Source organism: Strongylocentrotus purpuratus, unplaced genomic scaffold (genome assembly GCF_000002235.5).
Source record: "Strongylocentrotus purpuratus isolate Spur 01 unplaced genomic scaffold, Spur_5.0 spur5_scaffold_14, whole genome shotgun sequence".
Taxonomy (NCBI): Eukaryota; Metazoa; Echinodermata; class Echinoidea; order Camarodonta; family Strongylocentrotidae; genus Strongylocentrotus; species Strongylocentrotus purpuratus.
In genome coordinates, this window is record NW_022145599.1 from 15,735,907 (window position 1) to 15,756,066 (window position 20,160).

The 20,160-nt window shown below is 38.0% G+C and overlaps 1 protein-coding gene across 1 annotated transcript in view; it reads left to right on the forward strand.

Annotated features, from left to right (window-relative positions):
* The window catches only part of LOC584770 (integrator complex subunit 1), a 50,233-nt gene that overhangs the window by 16,322 nt on the left and 13,751 nt on the right, over positions 1–20,160 (forward strand). The window contains exons 17-32 of the mRNA XM_030984293.1: positions 513–573; positions 896–971; positions 2,441–2,553; positions 3,289–3,418; positions 4,569–4,733; positions 7,707–7,856; positions 8,981–9,148; positions 9,919–10,182; positions 11,191–11,302; positions 12,234–12,392; positions 13,394–13,466; positions 15,083–15,258; positions 15,711–15,892; positions 17,227–17,397; positions 18,746–18,932; positions 19,494–19,653. Coding sequence (XP_030840153.1) covers positions 513–573; positions 896–971; positions 2,441–2,553; positions 3,289–3,418; positions 4,569–4,733; positions 7,707–7,856; positions 8,981–9,148; positions 9,919–10,182; positions 11,191–11,302; positions 12,234–12,392; positions 13,394–13,466; positions 15,083–15,258; positions 15,711–15,892; positions 17,227–17,397; positions 18,746–18,932; positions 19,494–19,653 — 2,347 coding nt within the window. The remainder of the gene's footprint in view (positions 1–512; positions 574–895; positions 972–2,440; positions 2,554–3,288; positions 3,419–4,568; positions 4,734–7,706; positions 7,857–8,980; positions 9,149–9,918; positions 10,183–11,190; positions 11,303–12,233; positions 12,393–13,393; positions 13,467–15,082; positions 15,259–15,710; positions 15,893–17,226; positions 17,398–18,745; positions 18,933–19,493; positions 19,654–20,160) is intronic.

Below are 20,160 nucleotides of genomic sequence, written 5' to 3' on the forward strand. Positions count from 1 at the left end.
ACATCCTGTGATTTCATCGTCTAGAAAGCCTTTACGAGGTCTTCCCCTCTTCTTCTTTCCATGAATACGACCTTCTATGACTGAGCATCAAGCCCTCATCATGCCACACTATGTGTCCAAGCCATTTCTTCTGTCTCTCTCTTATCGTTTGAATCAGCACCCGCTTTTCTTGAGCTCGATGCAACACCTCTTTATTCGAAAGTCACCTAGGGCAGCACATTTCTGAAATCATCGTAATTTGGGCTCTAATGGAACTATCTTCCGAGATCGAATGGTAGTCTTGAAAGGTAGAAGAATCACAACACAAAACTATCCCAAAATATGAATCTCGGGTGTGTTAATAATAATAATAATAGTTTGTTCTTGTATAGCGCATAATACTTAGTCTCTATGCACTTCCAAAGAGCTTCAGAATTATTACCCTAGCTTTAGCTCCGGCTACCAGGTGTGTTAAGATTGTTTCTGCTGAAGAAACTAAATATTCTTTCTATTGTTATTTATCTTCATTTCAGGTCGTGCGGGATGGGACAACTATCCGATCCTGCGTTACTTCATGGAGATGGTCATGACCAAGTAAGAATAAAAATCATAACTCTACACAGATTTTAGATTATTTCTGTAACCAACTTTGCCATCATCACTGATCGTAATTGAATTATACAGCCGATTTCAATAATGATTGAAATTGGTAAAGATGTTTTTTTTATAATTGTTTGCAATGATGAAACACACTCTGACACCCCTTCTGAAGGTATACAATGTTGATGAGTGAATCTGAGCATATTTTATCTTTAAATTGTTATTTTTTGTTGATTGACCATTTTGTAGCTTATCTTAAATATTACCTACAATAATTGAACAATGATAATTTGATATTGTCTTTACTTTGAAACAGCAATTTCAAATTTCCCATGGCAACTCGTGCTAAAGATGACAAGACGATAGAAGACCTGAAGAACCAGGAATTACAGGTAAGCCTGAACATTTCAATAACAGCTTGGAAAATAATGCTCAACTGCTCCATTTATCTACACTTTCCACATTTCTTTTTTCATGTGTTTTAATCCAAAATGTTTTGTCACTGTTTCGTGTTTCACTTAGATATGTTGGGAGACCCTAATGGTTTTGAATTGATTTGTATCATAGGTCAAAAAAATGAATATATTGAATATAGTAGTACTATATTAGATGCTGCTTGTAAGTATCGGCTTGCATGGTGATGTAGATATACAGTAGGCTTGCGGGTGCACCATGTGAGAGAGAGGGAGGATTAAGGAGTCCTGAAAAGGACTCGGTAATCTTTCTTGAGGGTGTGTAGTCCTGAAAAGGACTGTTGGTGTAGTCTTCCCTCTCTCTCACATGGTGCACCCGCAAGCCTACTGTATAGTACTATATTATCATTCTTTATTAAAATCATTCTTTCAAAAGAGGTATTATCGCCATATCCTAGACAATTAGTACCCTTGGAGGAGGGGGGGGGGGGTGCAGTGAAATGAGGATGTGCTTCTTCAAGTATTGGCTTTGACCAATAATCTTTGAAAGACAAATTTCTTATCAATGCCATGATGAAACTCACTCTGACACCCCTTCTGAAGTCCTATCACAATGTTGATGAGTGAATCTGAGCATATAACTCTTGTTGAACAAGAACTCAATATTTCATTGATAAGTTTTCCAATGTCCTGTGTTTCTGATAACGCTCTATGTGATGAATTTGAGTGCATCTTAGTTGCAATTTGTGGGTTATTATGTAGTTAGTATTATGCATAAATGTTGGTTTGACAATGTCCATGTACATTCTTATGATTTATAAACTGTGAAATTGTGCTTTCGACTTGTCTGAAAAATTGTCCTTGGACTGTGCAAGGGTGTGTGTTTCACTTTAACAAGTAGAAGCTGTGGGATTTCGAATTTTAGAATTGGACTGCACTTAATCTCTGGTGTGATACATAGATATTTTTTTTCTTAATGATGACTTGATAATTCATGAAACCTATCAATCATTCTATCTTTGGTGTTTGTGTACGTTCAAGTTTCAATTTTGCATTGTTAAAATATAGACATACATATAAAATATAAAATTATATAACACATGTAGTATAAATGAGCACGTCTCAATGATTCTCAATTCATATAATAGATTAAGTAGAATGTGAGGAACCTATTACAAAGCAGTGCTTGTATATTATAGGTTCCTGGAAAAATAAGTATTGTAGAAGAAAAAACTGTAGCAGTAGAGAAAGACGTAATTTAGAGGGGAGAAGCAAGCAATCCTTGAGTTTGAGAATCACCTTGCCAGGGTACAGATTATGGTGTGTTGATAATGATTTGTAGGTGACTCCGTTGAAGAACCAGGCCATTTTATAAATTTGAGAACCAGCATGCTTGGGTAAAGATCATGAGACCTAATAATCATCAAATTTTCGTTCTTTCTTTGTAGGTTGCTCAGCTCGAAAAGCAAGCAATCCTCGAGTTTGAGAACCTTCTTGCCAGGGTACAGATCATGGAGGGGAACAGTCTCCTGCTAACACAACTCATGAAGTTGGAGCCAAAGTAAGTCACTCTAAGTTAAAGAGATACCAAAGTAATTCATTTGAATAGAAATTTTAATGGTATATACACACATTTACTGTAAGGCAAAATGAGTATACAAAGCCATGCTCACTTCAGGCAGGCTCATTAATATTCATTTATTTCAGAATTCATATTCACAGTTTGTAGTACATGATGAAAGAATGTCAGATTTACATATATCTTGTTTGTAATAACAACCAGTCAGACTATCTTGGTTGACATCATAAGAAATGCCTGACATTAGGATTACTTGGGTCCCATCTTTTAAAGACAGTCAATACTACTGGGCCAGAAGGGATTAGACCACCCAGCCAGGTCACTGACAGGTGGCTATCTCATCAACTCAACTCTCAACTAACATAAGAAAAAGAGGATCATGGGGGACCAACAGGCACCAAGTTTTCTATATAGAGGGAGCAAGTAGCTACAAGTAGGACAGTAGGGCTTTAAAGAGTTGATTTTAATCGCAACTTATTTGCGATTGATAAAGAAAGTATGTACATGGGAGATGCATGTAGGAGACTGCAAACTTGCGATTGATCGGAAGACTAAAGATTGATCCAAATCAATCATAACTCTTTATAAGACGGGGGCCCTGGTATACCATTTTATGTAGTAAATGTTTTAATTTTAAAGGTTGTTTGCCTTCAGACTGGTGGTAACTGTTTCTGCATGACCTAATTCACCATCATCCTTTTTTCCATTTCTTGACAGTGGCCCTGTGCGGAGGCCTCCCATTCAGATCCTGGACCAGCTCCAGCACTACAACAAGGTGCTTCACCTGGGTCACATGCTGTGCAGGAGCAGGAACCCAGACTTTCTCCTTGACATCATCCAGAGTCAGGTGTGTAATAATAATAATAATATTTATAGGCATTTCTATAGCGCCATCTATCTAGAAATTCTATTCCAATGGTGCATTTATTATCACCCCGGCTTTAGCCTAGCTGCCATTATAGCGCTCTAGCATTTCAAGGAATTTGTTCCTGCCAGGTACCCAGTTACATCACCTGGATTGAGTGTGGCAAATGTAGATCGATGCCTTGCCAAAGGATATTATTGTCGTTTCGGGGATGGAACCACGGCCTTTGAATTTCAAGTCGAGTGCTCAAACCACTCGACTACGACAATTCTGGCGTAGTTCGAGTCTTGTTGGAAACATCCCTCAAGGGCAGTTGACCAAATAAACAACAAAAAATTTAGTGCAATTCTCAGTAACTGGTTGAATATAAAATGAGGGTTTGTTGAATAGGGTATACCAGTAAGTGGTGACAGTAGGAAGGTTGTTTTCTGGGCTGTTTGTTTGATCTATTTTCTCAGGTTTCATTATATTGTGCTCATTTCCACTTGAGATCCCTGTTTATTTTCTCCTCTCCCGTTTTCTTTCTATTTTCTCTCATACTCTCTTTCTTTTATCCTTTGTACTTTTGTAGGCAAACAATACTATTTGATAAAAAATTAATTTATTACTAAGTAAAAATAGAATGAAGAAAGGGAGGAAATGTATAGGATAACTATTGTAATATTTTGTTATTTGACTAAGACAGTGTGTCTGTATGCTATGATGAAACTCACTCTGACACCCCTTCTGAAGGCCTATGCCAATGTTGACAGAGTGAATCTGAGCAGGCTAATAGTTAAAATGATTACTTAGCTCTAGAATACTACATCCCCTGTATGCAAGTCTCAAAACAAAATTGCAGAGGGGTGAGTGATAGACAAGGGGGAGTTGTTCAGCATTAATTGAATTGGTGGTGTAGGTGCTTTAACATTTTTGTGTTACCAATCTTGAAATATAATGCTTCCAAGTCTTGATCAAAAACATTTGTGCCACAATCCATGCCATGGCTAGCTGAAATTCTTAACTGTACAGAGGGTTCCTCGGACATTCTCCCTATCCAGTACCTTTGTGAGTTCCACATCAACCAGTACCTATGAATAACCATACACTATCTATAACATCCCAAATAAAACCAACATCTTGAATGTTACAGGGCACTTCCCAATCCATGCCGTGGCTAGCTGAGCTGGTGAACTCTGCCGAGGGGTCCCTGGACGTCCTGCCTGTCCAGTGCCTCTGTGAGTTCCTCATAAACCAAGAGGCCGACAAGGATGGAGGGGGGTCAGATGGGGGAGAGAGCAGCTCGTCTTCTAAACAGGTAGGACAGGTTACTGCCTCAATTATTATACAGTCAAACCTGTCTATAGCGACCGCCCAAGGGAAACACTAAAAGTGGTCTTTGTAGACAGGTTCCTTCAGTACATGTTTCAACGAGAAACCATTTTCAAGGGAAACAAGAAATGTGGTCTTTGTAGACAGGTGGTCACTAAAGCAGGTTTGACTGTACAATACAACCTATGAAATTATCTGAGAAAAGCATCTGGGCATCGTTTCACAAACTGTCATAAGTTCACCGACATCCCACTGAAACATGTGTTAAATTTAATAAAAGTGTATCAATAGGTTGTCAGTGGACTTGTTCTTTTGATGGCTTCTTGAAACGATGCTCAGGAAAGTAAAATTGAACATTCCGTTCACTTCTGTAAATATATATATTTTCAAAGTTTATCCTATAATTGTTTGTCTCTTTGAAAAGTAACATAATGTCTTTCATTCATTTACCTCCTACTTATTTAGCAATATGCTCACTTTCACTTTTAAATAAAACCTTAAAAATCTGTTTTTCCTGATGATGTTATTTTATTCAAAGAATTCAACAGATTCCACTCTGCTAATGTTGTTTTTCTTCTCCTGACATGATTTATAAAAGCATAATTTTCTTAGAATTTGATTCTTTCTCACTGCCATCACGAATTATTTCCTCATGTTCTCTCTTACAGTAGTTTTCTCATGTATGTCATGATTATGAATTTTGATTACTTGTACTTAGAGTCACTTTTTGATAAATAAATGTTGAATGATATAACATAGGCTTGAGTCGGTACGGTCGATCACACCGGGACCCGACCGTTGCCGTCGGGTCCCGGTTTCGTTTTTTGAGAACCGACGCTCCGAAAAAAAATAATGAAATATGTAAGAAATTGCAGTTTTGCACACCACTAAAATCAATCCACCTTGAAACTTAAGTATTTAATTGTTACCAATCATATTCTAGCTCATCCTGAATCAATCCGAACTGCTGATATAAATATGGGTTGCAAAGCAGTTCGCCCCATGGGGTTGTTGTCGCCAGCTGCTAGCTACATGTAGCTACTGTACTGGCTGGGTCTCTCGACAGAATTAATAAATCAGGTTGAAAGAAAAATTAATGTTTGAATAATAAAACGACTTTCTAAAAAGTACTTCTTAACAACATACCGATCAAATAATTTTTAAAAGACAAAATAGATATTTTTTCTTTGATTTTGAACACCGCATGCTTCTTTTAAAAGCTGAAAATTACTTGGTAATCACAAGAAGTTTCGATACGGATAGCTGTTGCAAGGCAAGTTCAGACTAGTCTCGGAAAAATGCGCTGTGCTCCTCGTTAGCTGTAATGCGTGCCAGAACGAACCCAAACGAAGACGTGATCGTAACGAGAAAAAAATCATTAAAAACTACGAGAGCACAATTGGAAAGACAACTACTCAAAATTATCGTAAGCAGATACATAACTTGGAGGAAGAATACAATAATTGTCCAAGAAAAGCCACACAAATAGTGTATTTAAGGAGTTACTATAGGTACAATCATTATCGGAAGGGCCTGCTGCGATATATCCGAATTATACACGTGTTTGAATTGAACACGAGGCAAATACCGCCCTCTACGGTAAAAAGCAGTATAACACAGGATTCGAGTATTTGCAGCAGGCACCTTGCGATAAAAATGTACCCAGTTACTCCTTGATTATAACAATTTCTGTGGCATTTATTGGGCGATTATTGAATTCTTTGTTCAAGTTATGTATCTGATTATGGTAATTTTGAGCAGTAGTTGTCTTTCCAATTGTGCTCTCGTAGTTTTTAATGATTTTTTTCTCGTTACGATCACGTCTTTGTTTGGGTTCGTTCTAGCACGCATTACAGCTAACGAGGAGCACTGCGCATTTTCCCGAGACTAGTCTGAACTTGCCTTGCAACAGCTATTCGTATCGAAACTTCTTGTGATTACCAAGTAATTTTCAGCTTTTATAAAAAAGCATGCGATGTTTAAAATAAGAGATAAATATTTATTTTTGTCTTTAAAATATTATATGATCGGTATATTGTACAGAAGAATTTTTTAGAAAGCCGTTTTATTATTCTAACATTAATATTTTTTGACCAGATTTATTCAACCTGCATAAATCAAAATGGCGGCTCGAATGTTGTCTTTCTATTTCTGCCCCAGTTTTTTTACTTTTAGAGGCACGATAATGGCACTAAACATCGCCAATCATGGATGAAAATAATGTCAAATGGAAGAATATACCGATCTGAGCCGAGGTATGCATTTGTTGATATATTTGATTGATAAAAAAGGTCACTTTTAAGGGACATACTGATGATATGCGCTTTTTATAGAGGCAAGTGACAAATCCTGGGAGCTGATTTCGGGACACCGGGTCCCGATCGGTGCAAGGCCGTCGGGACCCGGTTTATGAAAATCCCGACATGACTCAGGCCTAATATAACACCAGGGGGATGTTTCACAAAGATCCGAAATTGAACTTATCTCTATTAGTTGGACTTAACTAATATGGAAAGCCGTTACATCATTGAAAATATTTTGTAAAAGTTATTTTAAAAGGCATAAAAAGTTGATTCAAATCATTCATGTTCTTGATGTGAAATTTATGGAATGTCTAAATACTTCAATTTTTGCTTTCAAATATATTTTACTTTAAAGTACTTATATATAAAGAAAACAATTAGTGGATAGTGATTTACATTGCATATAGTTTTATATACTTTTTTAAAAATTCATAACTTTCTTATCAGTTATCCGATTTTGCACAAACTTTTTTTGATTGGTTTGTCTGATTTTTCTGCTTCTATTGGAAATAAATTATTTTTGGAGTGGACTTGTACTTTAAGGCTACAAATGGCTCTCCATAATATATAAGTCCAACTTAGAGTTAAGTTTGACTTAGGATCTTTGTGAAACACCCCCCTGATTGGTTTGGTCTCTATTACTTTTGCACCTGTAGAAGGTCCACAAGCAGGAGCAGCTTCTGGCGCGGCTCCAGTCCCTGGTCTTCGACCCCAACACTGACCCGCGGAACACCTCCGAGGTCTTGGGCTACTTCCTCACCAGGCTGTCCTCCAAGCAGCAGTCAGCCAGGACGTTGGCTTCCAAGGTAAGGTCGTAGGTCAAAGTTCATTTCTTGCCTGAGGAATGTTTCATATTTTTATTATTTTCCCATTTCTTTCCAAGTTTGAAGAAAGTCTGTTGTTGTTTGATGGCCACTATGTTACCGGAAACTTTTGCATGCATGAAACCTATGTGAGTGGTACAGATTATTCACTAGTTTTATGTCGCGAAGGAACCAAAACACAACCCTCAATGTTTGCAATTCTCGCTACCCCAAATAGCGATTCTGCCGAGATCCGGGGAAAATCCTGAAAACGCGCATTGCATTATGGGATAGCTTTTCGACATTACAGCTTCCTGTGCAGGCGCTATATTACTAGGCGCGATAGCGCAAACGTAAAACGCCGTCGCCACACAACGTGTATGCATCGAATATGTCGTCTGCTCGGTCTTGTTTTTTTTTTCGCAAATATTTCAACGTTTATTTGAACATTTCATTCGTTGTTTTTTGCGTCTTTTGACATCAGTGACGATGGTTTTCTTTTGTGAGGCTGCACAGTGCTGGGCTCATGATTCCAAGCGTAAGAACCCTGAAAAATGGGGGTGGATGAAGGCCGTGACTTGGGTGAAATTTCCCACCGAAGCTGGAACACGAGCGACATGGCTGCGCTTGATTCGCCGCAAGGACAAAGTGAATTTGACCAAAAAATCGCGGCTTTGTTCGAGACATTTCGATAAGGAGCAGATTGATCCAGATGGTTATGCCAAAGGCTATCCCAAATACTTTTTCTGGAATAATTTTGGTCTCTGCACAGCGAACACAGGCGCTAGTGCCAGCGGGATGGGACTCTATACCGGAAGTTGTAGTGACGACCCGAGAGAGTGAAAATTACCTCGTCTCGCGAATTTCGAGATTTTCGTACCTATTTAGGGTAGCGAGAATTCACTGAAGTTTCATGCTGCAAAATCGATATTTTAAGCAGTTGGGGTGAAAGTTTAATTATACATCTCTTGGATGATATTAAAAAAGTTCTTCTTTGTTTTCAATGAGAGTAATTTTGGGGGGTTAAGTCTGTATTTTTGTTTTCCATTGTTATTATGTATTGTTAGTCAGTATGTACATTTTGTTGTGAGAATTTACTCATTCTTCTCTCTCGTGCATTTCTCTAGGGGCTTGCCATGGTCTTGTCCCCAAGGTCGGGGGAGGATGCTATGGAGGTGGAAGAGCCTTCAGAATCTGATTCTCCATTGTCATCACACAAGTGGCTCTTACAAGATGTGCCTGCCATCCCCAACTTTGAGACCGTCAAGAGCCAGGCCACCACAGCGCTCAGAAGTGTAAGCTTCTCATATTGATAATGATAGTAATAATAATACAAATGATGATAATAGCGACATTTCTTATGTGCTCATATCCACCCCAAGGAATGCTCAAGGCATGTAACACAATATGTACAAAACAAACAGATAAGAAAATAACATAACAAACAGAAAATACAGATAATAATTAGAAAAATAAATTAAGTGAAAAATGTTGACATAAGATTAGTTTTTCAAGTTTCTTTGAAACAGTTTGAGAGTGGGTGAGATACAGATTAAACCTTGTTGGTTTAAAAGACAAGGGAGTTAAATGGACAGGATAACTATTATAATATTTTGTTATGGACTAAGACAGTGATGTCTGTATGCTATGATGAAACTCACTCTGACACCCCTTCTGAAGTCCTATCACAATGTTGATGAGTGAATCTGAGCATCTCAAGTCACTTACCAAAAGTGAAGCAAGATAAATATATCATATATTTCTTCTTGTTATAAAGCTTGTCTCCACAAATAATGATTCATTTCTGCTTCTCCATCAATCAGGGGCGTCAAATGACACCGACCCTCGGGCCGTCAGTGCCTACATCATCTTCCTATCCCAAGATATCATATAAATATTATATATTTCTTCTGGTTATAAAGCTCGTCTCAATAAACCGTCCCTATTTTCACGAAGTAACGGTAGTGAATGAAAATCGCATACATTTTCCGTGCAGATTTTCCTCACTACCGTCACTTCGTGAAAACAGGAACAAAATAATGAATAACTTCTGCTTCTCAATCAGGCATGCCAAATCGACACCGACCCTCGAGCCGTCAGCGCCTACATCATCTTCCTCTCCCACCACGTCTTGCCTGCCGACCTCAACGAACTGGCCCAGGACCTCGCTCAGCTCATCGTGGAGCGGCCGACCATGCTGACCTGCATCCTGCCACACGAGGGCGCCTCACCGGCCGGGGACGAGACGTTGGCCGCGATGCTGCGTATCTTCAGCAACTATGTCATCAAGGCGATCAAGTCTACAGACGAGGAGGAGGGTTATAGATGGGTAAGAACAGGCTTATAAAACACTTCATGTTTTGGTTTGCCAATGTGAGTGTGTAATAGACTACCTTGTAATATTTATTCATTTTAATACACTGTGATAAGAACTCTTTAACATAAAAACAAAGTTATTGTTATAATCTGTTGTATCCCCATTTTTGCTGCAATTGATTGTATCTTATAGCGAAACATTGATTTTAAGGTACTGAGCATTGTAAAGATTTTAAGTGATTAACGGTAGTATTATAAATTTTGGGGAGTACATTCAATTGATACTCTTTATTTTAACAATACATAGTTGTTGTATATGAGTACTTGGTAGGCTTTATTCTTTGTAACACACTGGGCAATAAGAACTGCTAAAGCTACACATACACTAGTTTCAACAATCACAATTTCTGTTTTCCTAACGGTTTTTATAACACTACAGTCTATTGGGGAATATGAGTATGGTAAAACCAGTCACTCAAAATTTTTTAATTTTTTGAGGCACTTCATGATCATTTTGAAGCGCAATTTTTTTAGGGCTTTTTTATTACACCATATCACAGACACTGATAACACGTAGGGCCATGCATCTCAGATTTTACATTGTTAAAGATAAACTTGAGTTCCGGTAAAAAAAAAAAAAATGAATTCTCACAGAATCTAACGAAATTTACACTGAATGTTCAAGATTACAAATAAATGTCATGTGCCAAACAATTTTGGAAGAAAATGTATACTGGCTGAGTAATGAGCGTAAAAAGATAAGGAAATCAAGGTAGTACTAGCCCCGACGCCATTTGTGTTGTCCCATATACATCTTTCTGTGTACAGTGATTGTTACTTTACCAAGACTGGGCCAAATTTATGATGATTTCGATGACTCCAGATCCTTGCATTACACACCAATACTTAAATGCTAGATGATCAACTTTTCTGATCTATTCCACACCTTTTCTTTCACAATGCAATCGCATGACCATAACTGGTCTTTATCTTTATACGATGCCTTTATTGTTTTGTTTAGTCTGAGTCTCAGGACCAGGTCTTCCTACGTTGGCACAGTGGGGAGTCAGCCACCATGCACATCCTGGTCGTCCATGCAATGATCATCCTACTCACGTATGGAGAACCTAAAGGTATTTATTATATATACATCCAATTAGTAGCTTTGAAGGATCAATGACTGCTCTTTAAAGGGTATAGGTAGACCTTTGCTGTAATTAGGGCTTGGGTCCTTGGGCAAATGCTCTCGTGAAACTCAAAATGGCTCCATTTTTTATTTTTTATTCATTTTCATAAGGCTCTAACAAAAAAGTTGTTGTATTGCCCTTTGCAACTATATGTTAAAGTCTAAGGTCAGCTTTTTATTAAAGTTTTTTTTTTACAATTTTTTTAGAAAAAAAAATGTTTAATGAATCAAAAAATATGTATTAAAGCCTTCCAAACTGAAAAATATCGGCCCAAAGAGGGGGAAAAAAAGAAGAATATAAAAAACAACGACCCAGTTGCTGGCACCTAAAGCGCAATAAAACATCTTTTTTTAAGGCCTAATTCCAGGAAAGAACCCCCTTTAACTTCCAACTTTTATTGAAAATGACCCTACATAAGTGTTGTGTGGATCTCTGCTGTTTGTGTTGTACTATTCACTTTCTCATGTTATAATTATGTTTTCTTCCTCAGCAAATATTTATATACAATGAATACTTGTCTCGTGTTTCCCAAGCCCACTGTATCGGTTGCCTTGAGCATTGTTCCTTACTGAAATCTTAGTCAAAACAATCACCTTAAAGTCCCACTACACTGCTTATAGCTACATGTACTTGTGCCCTCTATATAGCAAACAATGCCTAATTGGTGACCATTGGTCCCCCATGGTCCCCTTTTTCTTATGTTAATTAATAGCTGATTTGATGAGATAACATCAGTGACCATGCAGGGAGGTCTAATCCCTCCTGGCCAAATTAATACAGATGGGCTTTAAAGAATATCTGGATTCCCTCAGTTGATTTGCGTATCTGGTTAACTAAACTTTCTTTATCTACACCCCTCTCCCTCCCCCTCTCACAGTGAAGAGTGAGTTCATGTACCTACTCGGCACATGGTGTCCTGGTAACGCCCCGCCCCCTTCGGCATACCTGGTGGATACATCTGAAGAGGCCCTTCTGCTTCCTGATTGGCTCAAGCTTCGGATGATCAGGTCAAGTGTCGATCAGCTCGTCATTGCTGGTAAGTGTCTAAAACAAACCTACTTTTAGTTGTCAGATTCATGTCAGAAGTCTGTGGTGAGAGTAGTATTTTCTTTTTTGTCAGGATTTTTAATGATGATTAAAGTGATGTAATGCACCTGTGTGATATGTATTTTATATTCTTTTGAAAGAAGCACAAGGTAAATGATCCCAATGTTATTTTATGATTGAAATGAACGCTCAAGAGACATTTCAATCAAGTATGACAGAAAGATATGATTGAATTTAATTTAATCATTTGTGAGAAGATGATGATGTTCGATAATTAAAGGGATAGTTGAGTTCTGTTGCAGAGGGCGCTATACAAAATGATTTGTTTGTGAGATAATGAAAAACTGAGTGTCAAATTTGAAAGAACATAATATTTAAATGACAAATTCATCTTTGTTTGATCAAAATCGGTTCAGAGACGGCTGAAATATCCATAAATATAACAATTTTGTACCACCATAAATATTAGATATTTTGACAAATTTGAAAAAAACCGTTGAAAAAACGAAATAACGGCTTTTACGTCGTATTTCAGCCAATGCCGCTGTGTCTTTTTTGTTGGCATTTTCGTGTTGCTTATATTAAGCACAACCAGCCGGACCATGTACTGTTATTTTTAATTAAAAAATTAATTAATGGTCGCCATGTTTTTTTTTAAGTGGAGCTGGTATTGGTATGATCGTATTGGCTAAATTAACACATTTTGTGGTCTAAAATTAACCATTCATAGAAATTTTAGGTTCTAAAAGGGCACTAGAAATGACATAGATAAGAATAAGAGCAATAACCATGCACTTTGAAGGCATTTGCGGTCTGAAAACAGAACTCAACTATCCCTTTAAGAGATAATTTGCCATAGTCCTGAATATTGAATTCATGTGTAATACAAAATGAGTTGTAAGTGAAGTAAATGATGTGTGAGATCTGAGTAATAGTGTGATAATAGAGAAAATATTTACATGTTGTGTATGTGATGTATTTCCTTCTCAGCTCTTCAAGACTTGGAACCAGCTCAGCTAGTCTTGTTCATCCAGTCTTTTGGTATCCCTGTTCAAAGTATGAGGTAGGTCAGATATTTTTAGCCAACTTTCATGGATATTGGGTTGTTGAGAGATTAGAATAGTCTGGAGTACTAGGACCTGTTTCACAAAGCCTTTTTTCAATGACAAAATTTCAGTGACAAATAATCTTTAAAAGACAAATTTCTTATCAATGCCATGATGAAACTCACTCTGACACCCCTTCTGAAGTCCTATCACAATGTTGATGAGTGAATCTGAGCATATAACTCTTCTTCTACAAGAATCCAATATTTCATTGATAATTTTTTCCTATTTCACATTTCTTGTGTCCAGTCAAGAAGGGTTTTCAAATAAACCAGTACAGGGACCCGTTTCACAAAGCCTTTTTTCAATGACAAAAATCAGTGACAAATCTGTTGATAACCAATTAGAAGCAAGGATTTTACTAGCTTATAACAACAATTGTCATTTGTCACTGATGACCAGGATGACAAGTTTTGTGAAATTAGGCCCAGGGCCCATGTTCAATTCAATACTTAAGTACAAAATGTAAGCCTTTTACTTAGTATTTGGCTTAGATAAATACTTAGCCAATTTTGGTATTCAATTCACACTTTTGGCTAAGTATTTAACTCTAAATCTAAGCCAACTCCATGCCAGACTTAAGTCAATTATTTGGAGGCCTTGAGTGGCAGGCATTGGTTTTCTTACGCAGTATTATAACCTGCGCCCAATTATATCAGCGCGCATTTATTGCAATGCATCAATTGCACATTACTTTTGATTGACCGTGTGACATCACGATGCTTATCAGTAAGTATTTACTTAGATTTTGTCTTAGGTAAGTATAAGTCTAAAATGGGATTTGAATACTTTGTAAATTTCTTACTTAAGCTAAGTATTGAGTTGAATACCGGCCCAGGTGTACAGGTAATTCTTGATTACTCACTACCCTACTCCCTACCATTTTGGCTTCACATGGGCCATTGAATTATCAAGTTGTTACTAGCCTAATCATAGTCCTAATTGGCTGATTTCTCAGTGACTCCACATTCTGTATGAAATCCATATCGATGATATTAATTTTTTTTTTTTTTAATATAAATATTTGGTGGATATGTTTCTGAATAGTGTGAATACATTGCACCTTATTTAACCTCATTCATGCAGAATTCAATATTATCTGTAATATACACAATTCAATCATTTCTTTTATTCCATCATTTCTCTTATAAGAGTATTCAATATTGTTGATGATTTGTTGTTTACATTGCTATTGAATTTATTAAAGCCCCTCTAAAGTGTTGGGAGCCAAAAAGTTGATTGCAGAATTTCACTTAAGTTGTATCATAATGTGAAAGAGGATTTCACTTAAATTGTTTCATAGTGAAGAGGATTTCATTTATGACAAACTTCTGTTGTACGCAGAAAACATAAACTTTGTGTTCTTTCATCAATATTTGACTTCAAACACATTTTTTTTTTTAAATCGTTGCCGAAATGTGTCTTAAATGAAATCCTCTATCACATTATGATACAATTTAAGTGAAATTTTGCCATCAAATTTTTGAGGCTACCAATAATTTAGAGGCGGTTTAAATTTTTCATTCAATATCATTCCATTATCTACGGTTCTACCCCTTCAACCACCCTACAGCAAGTTACTAGCCCACCTGGATGCGGCGGTCGTCCAGATGCCCCAGGCCATGGATGCTGCGGTGGTAGACAAGTCTTACATGGCACAGCTGGTCGAGGTCCAGCAGATGAGAGGGGCTCAGGGGGGCTACCAGTTCCTAGGGCTACTCAATCACCAACCTAAAGAAGAAGAGAAAGGTAAATCAGAGGATACATGATTCAGAATTTCTAGTAAATGAGTGGAGAACATTTTTTTTAATTATAGACTGGGCTTGAGCGGTACATCAGAAATATTGACCAAGCTCAGATCATATTGCCCCGAGTTGAAGATGAGGGCAATATGGTCTTAGCGCAGTCAATATTTTTGATGTACCGCGAAAGAAGCCCTGTCAATATAATTATTATTACCAATATACAAGGCATTTTTTTTGTTTTTTGTGTAAGATGTTAATCACTTGCTGTCTAATTCTTATATATACTTCCTTTGCTGATAATAACCACCTTTCTGCAATGGTATCCTTCATTTTATATTGTCGCAATACATATTATCCCTTATCGATACGTCTGCCATACATGTACTAGGTGGAAAGCACTTTAAAAGCACCATTAAATTATAATTGTTATTTTGCCATTCGTTTCGCTCTAAACAGAAGATGAAAAGGCCATGGAAGTATCAGACTCGGAGCAAGAGAAGAAGCCCACTTTGGACCAGACAATATTGAAGGATATCCAGGACCAGGACCAGCTCAAGAACCTGGTCCTGAAGCTTGTAGACCTTCCCCAAGCCACCACCATGCCAGACAAGAGGGACATCTGGAGAAACATGCAAAAGGTAAGATTATATTGCACCCCCCCCCCCCCCCCCCCCCCCCCCCCCCCCCCCCCCCCCCGTAGTATGAAAAATAATGATCTTGCCCTCATGTTTTAAAAACTTGGGTTTCCTGTGGGTACGCTACTTTTTCTGTCCTTGTTACTACTGTAGTGCATCTTTTCTACAACTAGTACTAGCAGGCCTGATAAGTACTCTTTAAATCGGTTTCCCAATTTTATTTTTTATTTTTCTTCTTTCTTTCCCCCCTGATTTTTCTTTTTTCCTTTTTTTTTCCTCCAATTTTTGTTCCTTCTTTTTCTTTTTTCTTTTCCCCTTCTTTTCCCAATTTTTCCCCAATTTCCTTACTCAAAAGAGGGGAATGTTGTTAGATGCCATTTTTTTTTTAATTTCAAGGGAGGGGAGGTGGGGTGGGGGGGGGGGGGTTGAGGGGGAAAAAAATCACCCATGTAATAGACCCTTTGGTTATCAGTGGTCAACTATAGCTCAAATGCAGCCACTGATTTGTGTGGAAAAGTCTCAATAGAACAGCTTGTCAACTTTTTGCATGTGAAGCTACGTCGTAACTCTGGTTTGATTTGCAATCTCTGTCAGTTAATTTGTCTTTAATGGAATACGATTGAATTAAAGATAGTCTTTTAACCTTTCCCTCCAAGGGATTCTTGGAAATGAAGATGCTATGATGAAACTCACTCTGACACCCCTTCTGAAGTCCTATCACAATGTTGATGAGTGAATCTGAGCATATTTATACTCTAGTCTCAAGTCACCTACCAAAAGTGAAGCTAGATGAAATTATACCATTTCACTTGCCACAGAAATCTTTGCTTTTGCTAGTAAAATTGATGTACAGTCAAACCTGTCTATAGCGACCGCCCAAGGGAAATACAAAAAGTGGCCTTTGTAGACAGGTGGTCTTTCCGGCTGGAATGCTCCCCAGGGAGTTGAGATTGTGCACACAGTGTGTGCGGACAAGCACTGAATCCAATGACCGGGGTAATAGTATATTTGTAAAGTGCTTAGAGACATTTGTATTAAGCGCTATATAACAATTAAATATTATTATTATTATTATTTGTAGACAAGTTCCCTTAGTACTTGATTCAATGAGAAACCATTTTCAAGGGAAACAACAAATGTGGCCTTTGTAGACAGGTGGTCTTTGTAGACAGGTGGTCTTTGTAGACAGGTGGTCACTAAAGCAGGTTTGACTGTATTCTATTTGTGTATTTTACAGTTTCAGTTTGACTCAAATTCAATCTCAAACATGGTACAAGAATGGTAAATGTTGCCCAGCATTCTTCAATCGCTTTGTCTTAATTCCTTTGTATTTACAGGCTATGCTGAAAGAGAGAGGAGTTGGTGACCCTGGTCAAACGCTGTGCTGTCGACTAATCCAAGCACTGCGCTCTATTCTCACTGGTGACCAGACAGAGACCTTCATTGAAGCCATCCTTGAGCACCCTAGCTATCCATGCTCTCTTCTCAAGCACATGGCATCTGTGCAAGTAAGTATGGTGGAATTACATCAAAGGGGAATACCCTAAAGTGAGGTATTGACATGAATATTCATGAGTTTAAGGTAATTTCTTAGTGATGATCTTTTGAAGATGTTGATTATTTTGAGCTCAATTTGCATACCTTAGCTACCCACGTGTTGTACTAAAAAATATGGCATCTATACAGGAATGATAATAATAGCTCATTCTTATATAGCACTTTTTAGGATCGCAGTCCCTCTCAAAGTGCTTTACAGATATATATTATTACCCCGGTCATCGGATTCAGGCTTACCCGCACATATGTATGCACATTCTCCACTCCCTTGGAAGCATTCCAGCCAGGTGTCATTTTTACAAGCGCATACTTGCTAATCTATCCACATTAGCTTTTGCATCCTACCAGGTACCCATTTAACACTTAATACCTAGTTGGAGAGTGGCAAATGTACATCAGTGTCTTGCCAAAGGATATTAGTGCCACAGAGGGACTTGAACCGCGGACCTTTTGATCCACAGTCCGGTGACATATCCACTTGACCACAACACATCTGTAGTGTGTATGCTATGATGAAACTCACTCTGACACCCCTTCTGAAGGCACATCCCAATGCTGATGAGTGAATCTGAGCATTTTTCTGAAATCAACAAAGGCATCAGAACACATACTTGTATTTGGTGTATAACATTAATCATATAAATCAGTTTTGCTAATATCATCTGTTGAAATGAGAGTTTGATAGGGGTTAGCAATATATCAAATACAGTGAAACCTGTCTGTAAAGACCACCCAAGGGAGACAAGAAAAGTGGTCTTTATAGGCAGGTGGTCTTTATGTACAGGTTCCTTTAGTACATGTTTCAATGAGAAACCATTTTCAAGGGAAATAAAACATGTGGTCTCTGTAGACGGGTGGTCTTTCTATACAGGTGGTCACTAAACCAGGTGTGACTGTACATGAGCCCTTCTGGCTCATATCAGACAATCAGTGTAATGTATCGCTTTAAAGGTAATACATAGGGTAACGTTTAGTAGGTTGGGTGGGGGAGCGGAGCTAATCTCCCGTTTATAATTGTATGAATTTAGTCAAGAGAACCTTGATGAACAATCTTAAAGCCCCACTGCCTACTTATAGCTACTTGCGCCCTCTTTTTAGCAAACAATGCCTAATCGGTGCCTGTTTGTCCCCCATGATCCCCTTTTTCTTATGAAAATTGAGAGTTGATTTGATGAGATAACCACCTGTCGGTGACCTTACAGGTTGGTATGATTCCTCCCCTGACCAAACTAGTACAGACGGGCTTTAATGAGTACTCATGATTATATCCTACCTCTTGTACTCTTTCATTTTCTGAAGGAGAGGAAAACACCAAAGTCATCTCAATCAGACTTCATCGCCCTTCTTGAGATGCTACAAGGCACACTGCCCTCTACTGGCCAGCTAGTGTCAACCATCAAGGCCTGCATGCGGAGAGTTAAAGCAGGAACGAGAAGCCGACCAGAGAAAATGGGAGAAGGGGATGAGGCGCGCAGCCTGGAGAAAGGTTAGTGCGGTGTTCATTGAGTTGTTTCTTTTTATGACTGTTGATATCTTGTGAATGTGTTGACAGAATTTATGCTACTATCTCCTAGGGTCCATTTTTTATTTCTTAGCACATTTTTTTGTTTCTTAGTACATGTAGTGTATGTGTTTGTGCTGATGATTTGTTTAATGACATTGCTGCATCCTTTGTCAGAAAGAGGAGATTTTGTAAAGAAACATGTGATATGATGAAACTCACTCTGACACCCCTTCTGAAGGCATATCCCAATGTTGATGAGTGAATCTGAGCACATACATTTGATGTGGATTGTTATAGATGGAATTTTTGGAAAGTAGTGGGGAAGGATGACTTGATTCATAGAATAGTTTTCAAGGTAGACGTAAACAATGTTATCCCCTTGCTGTTTAAGGTACAGCCTCACCGTTCCTTTAGTGCAAGTTGAAAGTTACATTTGAGTACCGGTAATCTTTTATATTCCCTCTAGTCGCACAAGTGATATAAGATTAATTGGTCAATATTTGCTCTCCCTTTCTTTCTCTCTCTCTTATCTAACATGTACAGAAATGTTGAAGCCTCCGTCCCAAAGAAACCATCTTGAAGACTTATTGGAGGAATGCCTGGGAAGAAATGCAAACAAACAGACCCTGAACGCACATGCTCGAGCGAGCATGCTTACCAGGCTCATGCACCAGGAGTCTGATAGAAAAGATTCAGGGTTCAGGTAAAAATCTAGCCTCCTTATTGACTTCATATGCAATCAAATTAAATGAGTTCAAACAGTGATTGTATTTGCTTTGTTCTTCAAAATGTTGGTATAATGGAGAGAAAAAAAACCTGTATTGATGACGTTTGTAGTGGCCCAGTGATAATGAATTTCATAATTGAATTTGGTGAGTTTTAGAGACTAATTAAAACAATTGTCATCGATCGATTTCGATACCTTGTCCCGCATGTCCATGTCTATGTTTGGTTCAGGTAGTATATGCATTCTTTAATCATTTCTTGTAGATTTATAAACACATTGTTTAATTAACGAAACAAGGCAATGATGTATGTAACATGTGCATTGATGAAACTCACTCTGACACCCCGTCTGAAGGCCTATCCAGTGTTGATTAGTGAATCTGAGCATATAAACTTGATGTAGATTAAAGTAGTGGAAAAGGATGAATGGGTGCCTATTCGATCCACAGAATAGTTTTAAAGACTTCCAAAGTACTACACGTTC